The 14,515-nt window shown below is 48.5% G+C and overlaps 1 protein-coding gene across 1 annotated transcript; it reads right to left on the reverse strand.

The window, feature by feature from the left end:
• Positions 1 to 2,830: 2,830 nt before the first annotated feature.
• Positions 2,831 to 5,636, reverse strand: LOC138284509 (oligodendrocyte transcription factor 3-like). The gene has a single exon (XM_069223375.1). The coding sequence runs from the start codon at positions 5,214 to 5,216 to the stop codon at positions 4,473 to 4,475; it is 744 nt and encodes a 247-aa protein (XP_069079476.1). The 5' UTR covers positions 5,217 to 5,636; the 3' UTR covers positions 2,831 to 4,472.
• Positions 5,637 to 14,515: the final 8,879 nt, after the last annotated feature.

Consider the following 14,515-nt stretch of genomic DNA (forward strand, 5'->3'; position numbering starts at 1 on the left):
TGCACACGGACAGTTTTCCAACCTCCTGTATCTCCCTCTCTGAATATATCCCTCTTGCTTCCTTTCTCGTCATCATTTCTCTCTCAGTTTCACTCTGTGTTGTAGTGATACTTCATTTGAAGTGTAATTTTATGTTCGCTGCTTCTTGCACTGTCATTCATGGTATGGGGGTAGAATTGTGAAAACTGCCCATTTTGTTGGCTGTTAAACTCTGCAGATGTGTCCATGAAAATTATCTTTTCTCCTGAATTCTTATCCTGAATTTTGAACCTTTGTCCTGAATTTTTACCGTCACTGTCCATAATTTGCCTTCTTGCCAGGTGGTCACCCTAACTTCATGTCATTCTTTTATTTTATTTTTGCCATGTGCTATTTTTACTCTTTTTTGGGAAATATAGGCTTTTATAGGTAATTCTAAAACATATTGCGTATGTTAGCGAAAAGGTAGAAACCAACTAGTATGCTTGCGAGGGTCAGACCTGGCTTGCTTTTTATGGGGTCTGGCACAGGTCTAAGGGAGCTGACAAAGAGAAATAAATCTAGAGCGAAGGACAGAAGAGGGAGTTGCACACTAGGGCAGGAGAGAGAAACTTGTAGAGCAAGGGAAACACCCGGAACAAGAAGTGATAGGCATCACTGAAGATGCAGCTCCTCTTCCTCGCTGTCCGCCCTTTAGCTCTCTCTCCATCCCCTGTCTGCTCGCGACTCTAACCCGCTGTCTGTTCCCCTTGGTCCTTTACCCTCACAATCTCCCCCCTACAAATCACCCTCTATCTTAACGTCCCTGTCTCTCCGTACCCTTTATCTCTCAAATGTCTTCCCTCTGCCCATGCTTTCACTCTGCCTTTAACATCTTCCCCTAGTTCTCCCCCTAAATCGTCCTCTGTTTTTTTGGTGCTCTCCTCTGTCGTCTCGCCCCGGGAGCGTCCCAGTGTCTCCGTCGCCTCATGGATTTCTCTTGCTCGTTTTCTCTCTCAGTACGTCTCTTCCATCCCCGATCTGTCTCTGATCTCTACTTACTTATCTGTCTCTCCGTTTCGTTTCCTTCAGCGGCCACACCTGTTTCCCCGGCTCATCTCTCTTCTTCATAATGTATTATAGGTGTGGGATATCACAGACCCAAATGAAAGGGACCCTCCCCCGTCCTAGTTTTCACATCTGTATAGTGTTTCCATTCGTCCGTATCTCACCCTTCCCTTTCATCCCCCCAACATTTAGCTCTCCATCCTGTCCCTTTAAATTCACTTTCTCCTCGCCAGGGCCGTAGGCATCATCTCCACTCTTTTATCCGACCTATGTGCCCTCATCTGCCTCCCTCTTTTAATCTCTCTCCCGCTTCCGCTTTTTCCCCTTCCTACGCACACCCTTAATTTACCCCATCCCCTCGTCTGCCTCCCTTTGTCTCACCAATCTCCCTCCGTCTCATTTCCTCTCCCTCCAGCGTGCCCTCATCAGTTCCTTTCTTGATACCTTCCCCATGTTCCCCCCTTTTCGAAGTATCGAGGTCTCCGTGCCTCTTCCCTTCTCTCGGTGTCCCCTGTAGTCCCACTCCGTCCTCCCGCTCGTCCCTGTCTGCCCGCGCCCCTCCGCCGCCGCATCCTCTTCACAGCTCCTCGTCGCGTCTCCTGCTGTGTATCCTTCCTCTATGCCCCTTCCATAAGTAGTATCCTCCTATTCTCCTCTTTTCCCCCAAATAACTCTTACTCGTTCGCCCCGCGTGAGTGCACGCAGCAGTCCCTGCCCTCGGATAGCTGGCACCGTCCTGAGGCCGATGCAACGGCAGCGCAGTGCTGGGTATCACGGCCTCACATGCAGACTTCCGAAAACTGCACTTTCTCCTTTTCCCGCCTCGCCTCTTCCTCTCACGTCCTCTTTATAGTCCCCGCGCCCCCAGCCCCCCTCTTCATTTTTCTCGCCCTACACTTCCTCTCCCCTGTTGTATCCTGTCCAAAAAGCTCCCTCTTTTTTCCCTGAACAAGTCTCTCTGCTCTTTAGCACAGTCTCCCCGATATCTCCCCACCTGCTCTTCCCCATTCTGTCGCATTGTGCCCCCACCTGACTCACTTTCCCTTGCCAGCAGCCACCCCCACACACACTGTCTCTTCCCTTCCTCTTTCCCTTCACACGTGTCCAGTGCTTGAAATGGAAAAACAGTGCAGGTACTCTGTGTTAGAGTACCTGCTTGTTTCTGAGAAGTGCCGGTACTCCCCAATTAAAAGTATTACGTTTTTCTTGAGATGTGCCGGTACTCTCCCGCTGAAAATAGAAAAGTGCCGGTACTCAGTACCGGACTGCATGTGCCCCTTCCCTTGTCCCCCTCTCTCCACACCCACAAGCCCCGGGGCCTTCTCTGGCCACCCGTGTCCGCTGATACTCCCTTCCCGCCCTCCCTCGACCACGCACGGGTTTCTCTCCTCAGAGGGGCATTTGGCAGGAGGGGGGGGGGGGGGGGGGGGGGGGGGGGTCTGGGTCTGGGTCTGTAATCGCCTGCGTTGTTGCTTCACGTGCGTACAAAGACGTTGGTAATCTGTGGGAGTCTCGTTGGGAGGGAGAGAGGTTTGAATAAGGGGTGCGGGAAATGAACATAGTGGGCCGTGAACCCCTCCCTCCCTCAGCTTCTTAATTACTCCCCATATCTGCCATCATTCCTCACTGTCTCCCCCGTACTCTCTGACCTGCCCTCTCCATAACTCTTCCCTCCCACCGATGTATTATGGCTTTTCATCGCGCCTTGCAGCTGTTCACCCCCTCCTACCCTGAAGATCCACCCCCCCTCCCCACCCCCCCCTAACCCCGTCGCACGGCGAGCAGACTTTGGAAACCAGGACACTCTTCGGAGTTCCGCGAACAGAACTTCGCATGACCCCAAAATAACTGAAACGGAAGATGAATTTGTATGAAAAAACAGATTTAATAATTCGAACTGAACAACATGTATATACATTCACTGTTTGCATTCTCGATACACTTCACTTGGTGTACAGGGAACAAGCCATGGGATTGGTATGGGTGCCTGCTCGTCACTCCTTCAGAAAAAGTGCCGTATCTGATATGAGGATGTTTACAACAATTACCAGCAGCAAGGCAGAGATACATATACACACACCAGGGGCAGTGCACGAATGGCAGGGCCCGTGAGGGGTAAGAAAGGCTGTACAGTATATAGTGCCCTCAATACGATCAGTAGGTAGGGGGGCTTGTTGGGTCTCTGCAGCGTTTTGTGCACACATCCATCCCAGGAACACACCTGCGGTGTCTGGTTCGCTCACCTAGCACTGGTGTGTGACCAGCAGCATCCACTGCACTCAGCTGGCACTGGAGGGTGCTGTGCGCTTTCTGGTGCTTTCACCTGGCACCGGTAGGGATCATGCAGTGTCTCGTGCACCCAGGCCTCTCTGCAAGGAATCGTATCTCTTTTCGCTGCAGGGTTTCATACACAGTGCCTCAGAGATATATTTCACACAGGAAGGCCTCTTGCAGTGTTTCTTACAGATACATTTTATGCTGAGGGTCTCATGCAGTGGCCGTGAAATATACATTTTTCACTAGAAGATCTCAGAGTCCCTTGAGATACAATACACATTCGAATATCTCAAACTGTGTCTCTTAAAGAAACAAGATATCACACGATGTCCCTTAAAGATGCATTGTGTACTGAGATGTCTTATAACAATGTCACTTAACAATGTATTTTTTCTAGGCGTTTTCATATAGCTTGACAGAAAGACCTTAAATGGCTTCCCTGAAACAGATTTTCCAATGGAAGATCTCGTTCTTTATCCTTAAAGATACATTTGCACCGAAAAAATCTCTTGGTCTTACACTTAAGTATTTTTAAAGCACTAGAAGTTATGCAACGTATATATGTATATTTTACACTGGAGGGTCTGATATAGTCTCGTGAAGCAGTCTCTGGTTCTCGAGGGTGCCATCCGGCGTGGTGTGCACTCAACTACCTCTACGACCTATCACCAGTGTCGTGCACACTACCAGCAGTAGAAGGGCCTTGTGCACCTACACTTCGCAGTGGAGTTGTGCACAGTCCGTTGCTGCTGTCTCTGGATTTCTCACATTGTCTCTGGCTGTCATTTCACTCATAAGTCAAGAAGGCCTTCAGTCTATTGTGGGGATGCCTGGCACCCGTGCATTGTCTCTTGCAGCGATGTCTGGCAACGAAGGCCAAACTTTGACTGGTGTAATCACTTCCACTAGAATGCATACGTAGACCTTTGCAGTGATGTCTGATACTGGAAAGCAGACTGTCTCTCTTGCATTAACGCCTGTCCTTAGAAGTCCCACTGTGTATCTGGCTGTGGCCACCGGTATCTAACACAGCGATGCCTGGCACTGGGTAACAGGCTTTGTCTTTGGTGTGTGTAGTCACTGGCACTGTAAGTAACCTATGCGATATGCCACGCAGTGACAGCTCTTACTTCCAGTTGTTTATAAGTTTGTAGTCTCTGCAAGTCTCCTTACTTGTTAGTATTTAAAGCTGTGAGATGGGCAGCAGCTCGGGTCATGTGGGGCCCGCCAGGGTGGCATCCTGCGCACGGGCAAGGAACGTCAGAAAAGTGTCGGTAAGAGCTTCCCATGAGGACGGGGGCACCGGGGTGGACATCGTGAGCAACAGGTCTGAAGGGCAGATAATTGGCGGCCGCTAAGCAGGACGTATTTGAGGCGGGCAGAACAGTGGTCGGCACCACCATGCCAGGCAGAGATGAGGCTGGTCCGTGGTGGCCAGCTAGAGGGGCTGGTGGGCCAGCCAGTTGCCCGCAGTGAGTGGGGTACTTTTGATGCCCTGCATACACCTCACTCACCAGCTTCTTCATCTCCTCCAGGGAGCTGGACAACATGACAATATAGTTGCGTGCCAGCATCAGGGTGGCAATCTTGGACAGCTTGCGTACAGAGGGCCCATGGGAGTATGGCATAACCTCCCTTAGCCCGTCCATGGCCAGGTTCAGGTCGTGCATGCGCTTCCTCTCCCGGCTGTTGACCTTCAGGCGTAATTCGTGACCATCCTCATCGGCGCCCTCAGAGTCTGCCCGAACATTTTGCCTAGCCTGTCGCGACCCAGGCCTCCTCTCATCTTGCTGTCCTCGCAGCTCCTTCGAGAAGGCCTCGAACATTTGGCTGTGAAGGAACTTCGGCCCCCCACTGTCTCCCATTTCTGGGGAAGAGGCTCTGCTTGACAAGGAGCCAACGTCAGAGTCCATCCCAGCACCTTTTCCTACACCCAGACTCCTCGGAGGTCTTCTCACGTGCAGGAGGCCAAGGCGGGATTCGTGCCCTGGCTGTGTGCTGGGGCGGGTGCGTGGCAGGCCTGGGTGTCTCTTTTACCGGTGGATGAGACTTGTGTCTGTCGTACAGCGGCCCCAGGGCCCTTCTTCGGGCTGGTTGGATGTGACTCTGTATCTGGAGCGGTGGCGGCCTCTGGGACGCTCCGTGGCCTGTTTGGGTTTTGTACCAGGGCCTCTTGGGTCTTGCGTCTGGCGCGCGCGGCGGTCCCCAGGCCTCTCTGTGGCTCTGTGGTGGGTTGTCCTTTGCGCTCGGTCTGCAGTGCGGCGGGCTCTGGGCCTGTCGTGATTTAGCCTCCCTCCTCTCGCCTTGACTGGACATGTGTGGAGAGGCCCTGTGGTGACGGCATCATTTATGCTGTCCCCAGCACAAAGAGTACAATGCGGGCACACAATGGCCTGCTCGCAGAGAATGCCCAAAGACACTTTCACTGGGGGAGTTAACATTTACCAAGTTCCTTAGCATTTTAACCTCCACCCCTTGTTCTCTCTTTGTCGGGGTACTTCTTTTCTTCTCAGTCACAAATCCCCCACTTAGCCCTGCGATGACATGTCGGAAAATCTGTAGTCTTTTGGTGCCGCCTCTCGCCCCAACCTCCCCATAAACTCTTCTTTCAATTCCCACCAGGATGGAGAGGCCAAATTTAATGCTAACCTGTCTTTAGCTAAATATTACAGAAACAGAGCCGGGGTGCCCCTAACCTGGAGGCGTCTGCCTCGGCGGTACCTGCTGGGTGGCAGTTATGAATATTCATAACTTGCAAAGCACCGAGCATGTGCTCAGCAAGTACGGCTCCCTCAGAAGAGCACACCTGACCCAGCAAGCACTTCTCGAGCCGACCAGCTGTCATCGTGTGTCAAGCGGCCTGAACCCGGACGGGCGGGGCTTGGGAAGGGTTCACTAGGAGGGAAAAGGGAAATACCGAAAGAAAACACGCACCAATAATTAATTCCACTCTCCGGGTATATTTCATTTAATCCCCCCGTGCAGCTCAAGCGAGTTTTGTGCTCGTGAGCTCTGCAGTAGACAACGATTGACAGTTATTGTGAACAGCGAATGAATGAATAAATAGTATTCGTAGCAGAGTATTCCCTCTCCCGCGAATAATCAACAGGAATATTACTTTGTTTCTAAATCGTGATTTATAACGCACTCCCCCGGCTTCTAAGCACTGTACATAACCCGACTCAGTGACCCTCGGGTCTTCCACCTCGGAAAGATGAGACACCGAGTCGCCCCCAAAACACACACCTCCCTAATAAACACACACACGTCAAAAGCTGAACCCGCATAGGTTTCTTACTGGCTGGCAATTCAACACACATACAACCTAGACATGAAAAAAGTACAATACGATGTTAAGTATGCTCCGCAGGGTACACCGTGAGTAACCTGTCCCTTTGTGTACGAACACCCAAGCTTGTTTAGTGGTAAGTCAACGCTTATGGTATTTACAGCGTTTTCTGTATCAAACAATACATTCCCAATTAGTTAGGCGGCGGCGAGAGGCACTACAGTCAAGGTGTGATGTTGGTGGAGCAGTGAGGTTTGGGCCTGCGTGATATCACACTCTGCAGTGTATACATCAACAGCACAGCTCCGCTTCACACTTTAATGGAGCGGAGCTGACCTTATTTCGAGGCCAAGCTAATGTTGCACACCGAGAAATCTTGAACGATATGACTTCAGCATGACACATAACTATCATTCGTAAAATAACAGTCATGGTTCTGCGCTATATCTCCAGCCATTCTATGCCGTGCATGCAAGAAACCAGAAAGGCAATATTTGTGGACTGTTACGGCCAAGTACTGCCTTCCTGAATGCATATCGCAGTACCCTGTGTGAGGAAATGTGGTTTATTATATGGTGTGGTTGTGTAACCGCACAGTGTGATAAACGAACAAACCCCTCTTGGGTCCAGTCAGGCTCCTTTGTAAAAACCTTAGCTGAACCCTGGGTAGCTGTGGTTTCCAGCAGTCTGGCTTGAACAAAGGAACAAGTGCAAAGTATTTAGAAGTACCAAAACAATTGAATAAGAAAGAAATACAACAGAAAGAAAATACAACACAAATGAATAAAAATAGATTTAACTTTTATGAATTTTTAGACAACAAAACAAACAAAATCCACCAGAGGGTTCTTGAGATATAAATACTTAAGCAAATCGTAAATCACTGCTTTTCGCTCAAAATGCAAACAAGTATTGGAAATTACCACAGGTACTCCAGCCCACTCTGGGCAACCAGCTCCAACAGGGAGCAAGTCAGAGGGCCTAATAAGGCTTAGCAGGACAGTTACCTTGCAGTCAAGGCGGTCTCCAGTCCAGTTCTAGGCTCCCTGGGCAAACTTCTATGGACATCACTGGAGTGGTCCTGATGCAAGGGATACAGGATGCTGAGGATGCTAATACGGTCGACGTGGGCCTTCCTGAAACCACCCCTCAGTTCACAAAGAAGTTGGGGAGACTTTGGTCATGAAGGTTGATGTCCCTTGAAGTCCAGGAGAAGTCCAGCCAAAAAACAGTTGGTACTGGTCTACTGATGCCTGGTTACAGTAAAACAAGTGGTTCCCTTTACCTGCAGATAGTGTCTTTCTCAGGCAACCAATCTGTACTTTGACAGCTCTCTGGGGTCCAGCATACTCGGGTGCAACTTTTGAGTGTCAGGGTTCAGTCTCTCAGGCTGCGATTCGACATTTAGCGGCAGCTAAGTGATTGTGGCTACCAACCTGCCAAAGCAGCTTCTTCAGCTTTTGTGGCTCAGGAGCTATAACAGGAAGTCAGCCAACAGACTCTTGGAGTTCATATCTTTTCTCTGGGGATTGGGGAATTAAATCAGGACACCACAGGCACTGTCTTTTCTTTGCTATCTTAGGAGCAGCAGATGCAATCCAGTCTTTAATGCAGCCTCTCATTGTCAGGTCCAGGGAACAGCAAGGCAGCCCTTCTTCAGTCCACTCTCCAATACAGATGCTGACTGAGGTCTGGGTGTTAGAGTTGCCACTTTTATGCCCACAACTTGCCCTCGGGGATGCAGTAACTACTAGCCAATGGGCTATCAGTTCCCTTCCGGCCTGATGATGACTTCCTGCAATGTGTGCCATTTAGCTATCCTGGATTGCAATATTCTCCCCACTCCCAAGATGGCAGAACCTTTTTCTCGGTTTGTGGAGCTTGGTGGCCCAACCAAGAGTATGGTACACGCCCAGAGGAAAACTGGGTTGTCTAATGTTTCCCCCCCTCTATCCTTACACTAACCTGCCTATCAGACCAAAAGAGGAGTCTGTCTCTTGTGTGACCACCATTAGCCCTTCAAAGGCGGCTTCATCATTGAAGCTGGCCTTTTGGGCTCACACCCTGTATAGCTTTCTGACAACAACTCTTCCATTGGGAGCCCTCTATTGTGTCCTTCTTGGGAGTCATTCATACCTCTCTCTAGGAGGCTGTCTTGAGGCCAGCAATTATAAATGACCACTGGAAAAGTTCGGTAACAGAGCGACAACTTTCGAAAGTTACCTTTCACTTGAAAGATACATTAAATTCAACTTGGGCATGAAAAAAAACATATGTCCTACTTCTTTTTTTCAGAACACATTTTATTGAATCCAGTGCACATACACGGCCTAGAAGGCCAAAAGAGATGATGAGCTTTGGGAATACATAGTACCGTGCATGTGAAAAGTAAGACCAGTGTGTAAATAAACAGTAAAAAACAAACAACTTAGACAGGCCAATCTCCCCCCTCCAACCAACTCCCAAAATATCCACACATCAGCCAATGTCTATATATCAGTTGTAAGGCGTCCATCTTCAGCTAACGTTCTGTGGCAGATGCCCCCCACCAGGCCAGTGTCAAGAGGGTGCATTGAATCCAACCTCAATATTCTGCCCTTTGCCAGATTTTGTAATGTTTTTGAGGACATCCCCTAAATTCGTAGACAGCCACCTCCAACCCCATGTAGTGGTCCAAACCCCTTTTCCAAGCAGCGAGCGGGGGCTGTGCTAGGTCCATCCAATGTTTAGCGATATTGTGTTTGGCAAGAATGAGGCCTAGGAACAGGGAAGCACCCAGTGACATGCAGAAGGGCCAACTTAGGATTTATTGGTAGAATATGTCCTACTTTTTAATGTGCAGCACCTTCTCCTAGGGCAGGCTAGAAGACATGTTTTATTTTGTCACTCTCATGGTGGCACAATAAGTGCTGCAGCCCCTGAGAGACACTTTAGCTTACAGGCCCTGGGTACCCCTGCTACCATATACTAAGGACTTGTAAGAAAGTTATGCTTATTGGGTAGAAGCCAATTAAACATTCACTTTTAAGGGTGTGAGCACCGGCACCGAAGTCTGCTTAGAAAGCCTTAGTGCACTCTCAGAGTTGAAAAACCAACAGCAGCATTCCAAAACCTTGGGGGTGATCATGCAAAAAGAGGCATTTCCATACACCCTGTAATGTTAAGACTGCTGATTCATGGCTTGAATGCTGTGCTTGTGTTAGAAAGCAGCAGTGCTATATTAAGTATGCCGTAATTATATATATAATTCATTGAAAAAAACAAAGGTTATAGGGACATTATAGTTAGGAAATAAAAGTTAAAAAAAACCATAGGAATTCACTTAAAAAAACAAAAGTTACAGTGGCGTTATAGTTAGGCTCACATTTGAAATGCACAAACCCACAGAAATTCACCTTTTATAGTTAGTCTTGTCTAAGGGTCCTAGGGAAATTGACATGGGAAACACACATTTTTTGCCCCATCTCCCATTTTTCTTAGCCCCCCACTTGACGGATCCCCGCAAAACTTCCTATGTGCAACAAGAATCACAACCCACTTTTTAAAAAAAAATGTCATGAACATTTGGCAAACGGTGCCAAAGACACAGGCAAGTCCAAAAAAGATTTTTCTGTGGAATGGAAAACATCTCCATCCTACTGGTGCTCGCCAGTGGGTAGCTATAGTTAAGTCCTAGTTTCCATTAAAGAAGCATTTTTTGACTTGGCTATATCTTTGGCACCGTGTGACAAATCTCCACGTAATTCTCTCCAAAAAGTGTGCCCAAGGGTTTTATTGTGCACAGAAAGTTTCAGGGTGATCCATCAAGTGGGGGCTGGGAAAAGAGAGGGTGGGTGAAGCAAAAAAGTGTGCTTTCCATGTTAATTCCTGTAGAGATTTTAGACACAACTACAGCCTGAAGCACTAGACTGAATTACTCCAAGTCTGGCAGAAAGGTAGCTCTTGCCCCAGAAAGCACCCCTTTCCTTACATGGTGTAAATCCATTCACTAGTTTTTGAAATATTAAAAGAAAACCAAATATGTGTATCTAAAGGCGAGAAGGCTTAGTGAATAGCCTTGATCTTGTGCTCCGATTTAATTGGCTGCCAACACTTCAACCAGGAAGTGTTGAGAGCCATTTTGGGACCCGGCTTCATCCTTGTCCAAAAAAAAAAACCTAAAAAAAGGAAGAAGGGCCAGGGTAGGAAGATCCTGAGCCCCCAAGGCTTAAAAGCATTTTTTTCTAAAATCACAGAGAAATCCGTGGCTGGACCCGCATGGTTCGCCGTGATTTGAAGAAAAAAAAATGCAGTGTCCCATGTTCTCAATGCTTTGGCCCCAAGGTGGGCCAGGCCCAAGGGGCATTGTAGGAAAAAATAGGAGGAGGGCACACAGGGCCCCCCATCTGGACTTGTAGAAGTCCCAGGGGCCACCACCTCCCCAGGGCTGTACCCAATAAATATGTGGGGGGGGCACCTGGCCCCCCACATCCCCCGAAACGACAACCTCCCCAGAGCTCAATTTATAATAAAATAATAGTGGGGGGGACCCCCGGAACAGCCACCTTCCCGGGGCCGTATGTTGGAAATATCCAGGGGGCAGCGCAGCACTCCTACTTCCCCAGGACCATCACCTCCCCAGGACAACACCTGGAAAACAAAATAGGGAGTCATGTGAACCCTCAGACCCTGGGGACCGCTACCTCCCTGGGGCAACAGATACACTTAAGAAGGGGTCCATGGCGAACACCCGCGGACCACCACCATCCCGGGGCCAAATTGAAAAGAAGGAGGGAGGCCCCGTGGCCCCCCTCATGGAGTCATATAAGGCCCTCGGGACAGCCACTCCTCAGGGCCGGCTCCTGCTACTACCTGAGATGGCCACCCTTGGGAGGCAGCTATTTACTTTTGTTTGGCGGGAGCTGACAGCTCCCACCAAGCAAAAACAAACTTAACTCCGCTTTCAGCAAGCAGAAGCTTGAAAAATGCTCCTGCTTGCTGAAAGTGAAGATTTCATCTCTTTCCCTGCCCGCTAACATGTGAACAGGGAAAGAGATGAAATTATTCCTTTCGCAGCAGGGAACTGCTTTTTGCCAGTGGGACCCCAGAGGCCTTGAGGCTCTCCCTGCAGTCCCCATAATTCTTAACTGGGTGCCCTGGGTGGGGTCAGGGCACCCATGAGCATGTGGCTGGGACCTGGGGGATGGGTTCCCAGGGTCTGAAATCAGCCTCACGAGGGAAGCCACTTGGCCCCCTTCTTTTTTGCAGTATTTATTTGGCCCGAGCAGTGGTGGTCCCTGGTGCCCAGGAGTTCTGTGTGGCCCCATGCACTATTTTTAAAAATAGCCCCAGGGAGGTGGTGGTCCCGGTGCCTGATTGGGTCTGCGTGGCCCCTGCACTTTATTTTATTGTTGTAGCCCCAGGGAGGTGGTGGTACCCGGGCATTGGGGGGGTCCGTGAGGCCCCCCTTATATTAATTTAATGTAGCCCCAGGGAGGTGGTGGTCCCCGGGGGTGTGTGCACCCCCGCATTTAAAAACAATATAGCCCTGGGGTGGTGGTGCCCGGAGTCGGGGGTCTGTACAACCCACCACCCCCATATTTATTTAAATGTTGCCCCGGTGAGGTGGTAGTACCTGGGACCCGGAGGTCTGCATGGCCCCCCTAACTTTTTCTTATGATGTAGCCCTGGGACGTGGTGGTCCCCGGGGCCCGTAGTGGTCCACACTGCCCCTCTGTATAATAATTTTTTTAAATTTCGTTTTTGTAACTATAGCATCCCTGTAACATTTGTTGTTTCCAGTGAATAACTATATATATATATATATATATATATATATATATATATATATATATATAAAGAAGAGAGAGAGATAGGCATATAGATAGATCAGCAATGGCATGGGCAGACAGGTGGTTGCACACTTCACCTTAAGTGCTAAATGTTAGTAGTGACATTGCTTAAGAACTGACCAAAGTCTTTTTGGAAGAATGTGTGTGCATTAGTGAGTTACTGCATATGTACATGTATAATGTTACTTCACTATGTACTAGTAATGTAGTATATATATCTTCCTTGAACTGATGAAGTACTGTCGAGTAGGCTCTCCTTATCCTAATAAGACTACTGGATTTTTGGGTGGCAAGATCGTTCACAGTGTGGGGGACTAAGTCTGACCCACGGCGAAAGGCTCTTGTCACCCCGAATCCGGGGTAAGCTCCGGCTAACTAGCAGTGCCTTATCTTTTCCAAAGGGAAGAGACAATTGGGCAGCCGAGCACATGACATCTTAGTGCTTCCCAAGGAAGTCGTGGTCACTCAGGTCACAACCAGTTCTCTCATATACAGTGCGGTCTCATATATAAATGACAAAGGCAGTTTGAGTTTTAAAGATTGGTTTAATAAAACGACTGCATTTTAGATAACAAGGCGTGAGCCGCAATAACCAGAACCATACAACACAGTAGGATTGAAACAGTAACGAGGAGAGTGAAACATAAGAATAAGGCTATCATATTGCAACTAGGTTACATTCTCTCTCTAAGTTATATTTTGAGCACAGCATGTTAAGCTCTAAGCCTGCCTTTCAGGTTCCCCCGGGAGGACATCAACCCTCATACCTGAGCAAAAGCCTGCGATCTGAATCAGCATCTGCAACAGGGCAGTCAGCATCTAGTTGTGGGTTCCTGGTTGGAATCTCTCTCTTACGTGTACTGGGACTAGAAAGTGTTTTCATACTATTGATGTGAACTAACACCCGATGTTCCTGCGTAAGAATGTGTACTGTCTACGAACCATAAAGACTAAACTTCTACCACGTCTATGGCAATGTACCAGACTGTATCCTTGACTGAAGCACAGAGTGAGCAAGAATGTATTGTTTGCAAACACAGCGCTGAAGTAAGCTAAACAGTGTGATAGAAGGAAATAAAACAAGACCGTGAAACTGGTTATTGTAAATTAACAGTGCGAGGCTAAATAAAATGCATCTAGGACAAAGTGCACAGAGGCCTAATACGTTAAGCTAACGTGCATAAAGCTATAATAAAATGGCCACACTACACCTCCCCTTGTCGGTAGAAAGTGGTTTAAGCCGAAGCTAAAATATAATTAAAACCCTATCACATTTCAACAAGTTAAGTCTACATCAAAGCATAATAATCCTAAATTTAAAACGTAAGCATGCGGCAAAAATGCAGAATCTCAAATCACAACGTCAATTTTAATAAGTTCAATTTGAAAAAGTTGTCATGGAAAGCAGGAGAGTCTCCACTTCGGCAGATGACAAAACGGGAAATCCACGCCAAAGACTATTAAGGAGCAGGTGTGTTCCAAAGCCCCAGTGTCAACCAAGGCGGCATCCCGTGCAGAGCCTGTAAACGAGTGAATATCAACTTCCTCCAGGAAGGGTATCTCGTAATTAGCTTCTCAAAGCAAATGCAGACGCAGCGCGCATGTCTGGTAATAAGCCTTCATCGGGAACATCAACAGATCAGCATCAACCACTGGGGTGCGTTGCTGTGAGAGACAGAGGTCCAGTGCATGTTCAAAAGAGCACCAATGGCACCGAAACACAGGCTGCACACAATCCAAAACCGGTCTGAATGACAGAGACCAGTCACACCCCAAATGTTCCAGGAGTGTTGCTCCAAAGTGCTGCATCATGCGTTCACGACACAGCTGCGCTGATGGGAGCGCCCCCTTGTTGTGGCGGGACAGCCTTTGCGTAAAAACAAGAGCAACAGCAAAATGCCGGCTAATAAAGCCAAAGTTATCAGAAATCCCCCCAAAATGCTTCCGAAAATCGAATGAATAGCCGAAGGTATCAAACCGAATATGGAAGAGAAGGTGTGAACGAAACCAACACCAACGACTTTAAAAAAAATGTGCTAATCCAGTCGTGCTGGACGCATTAAATATACGTCCCACGAGCTCACCAAAGTGG

Source organism: Pleurodeles waltl, chromosome 3_1 (assembly GCF_031143425.1).
Source record: "Pleurodeles waltl isolate 20211129_DDA chromosome 3_1, aPleWal1.hap1.20221129, whole genome shotgun sequence".
NCBI classification, from domain to species: domain Eukaryota; kingdom Metazoa; phylum Chordata; class Amphibia; order Caudata; family Salamandridae; genus Pleurodeles; species Pleurodeles waltl.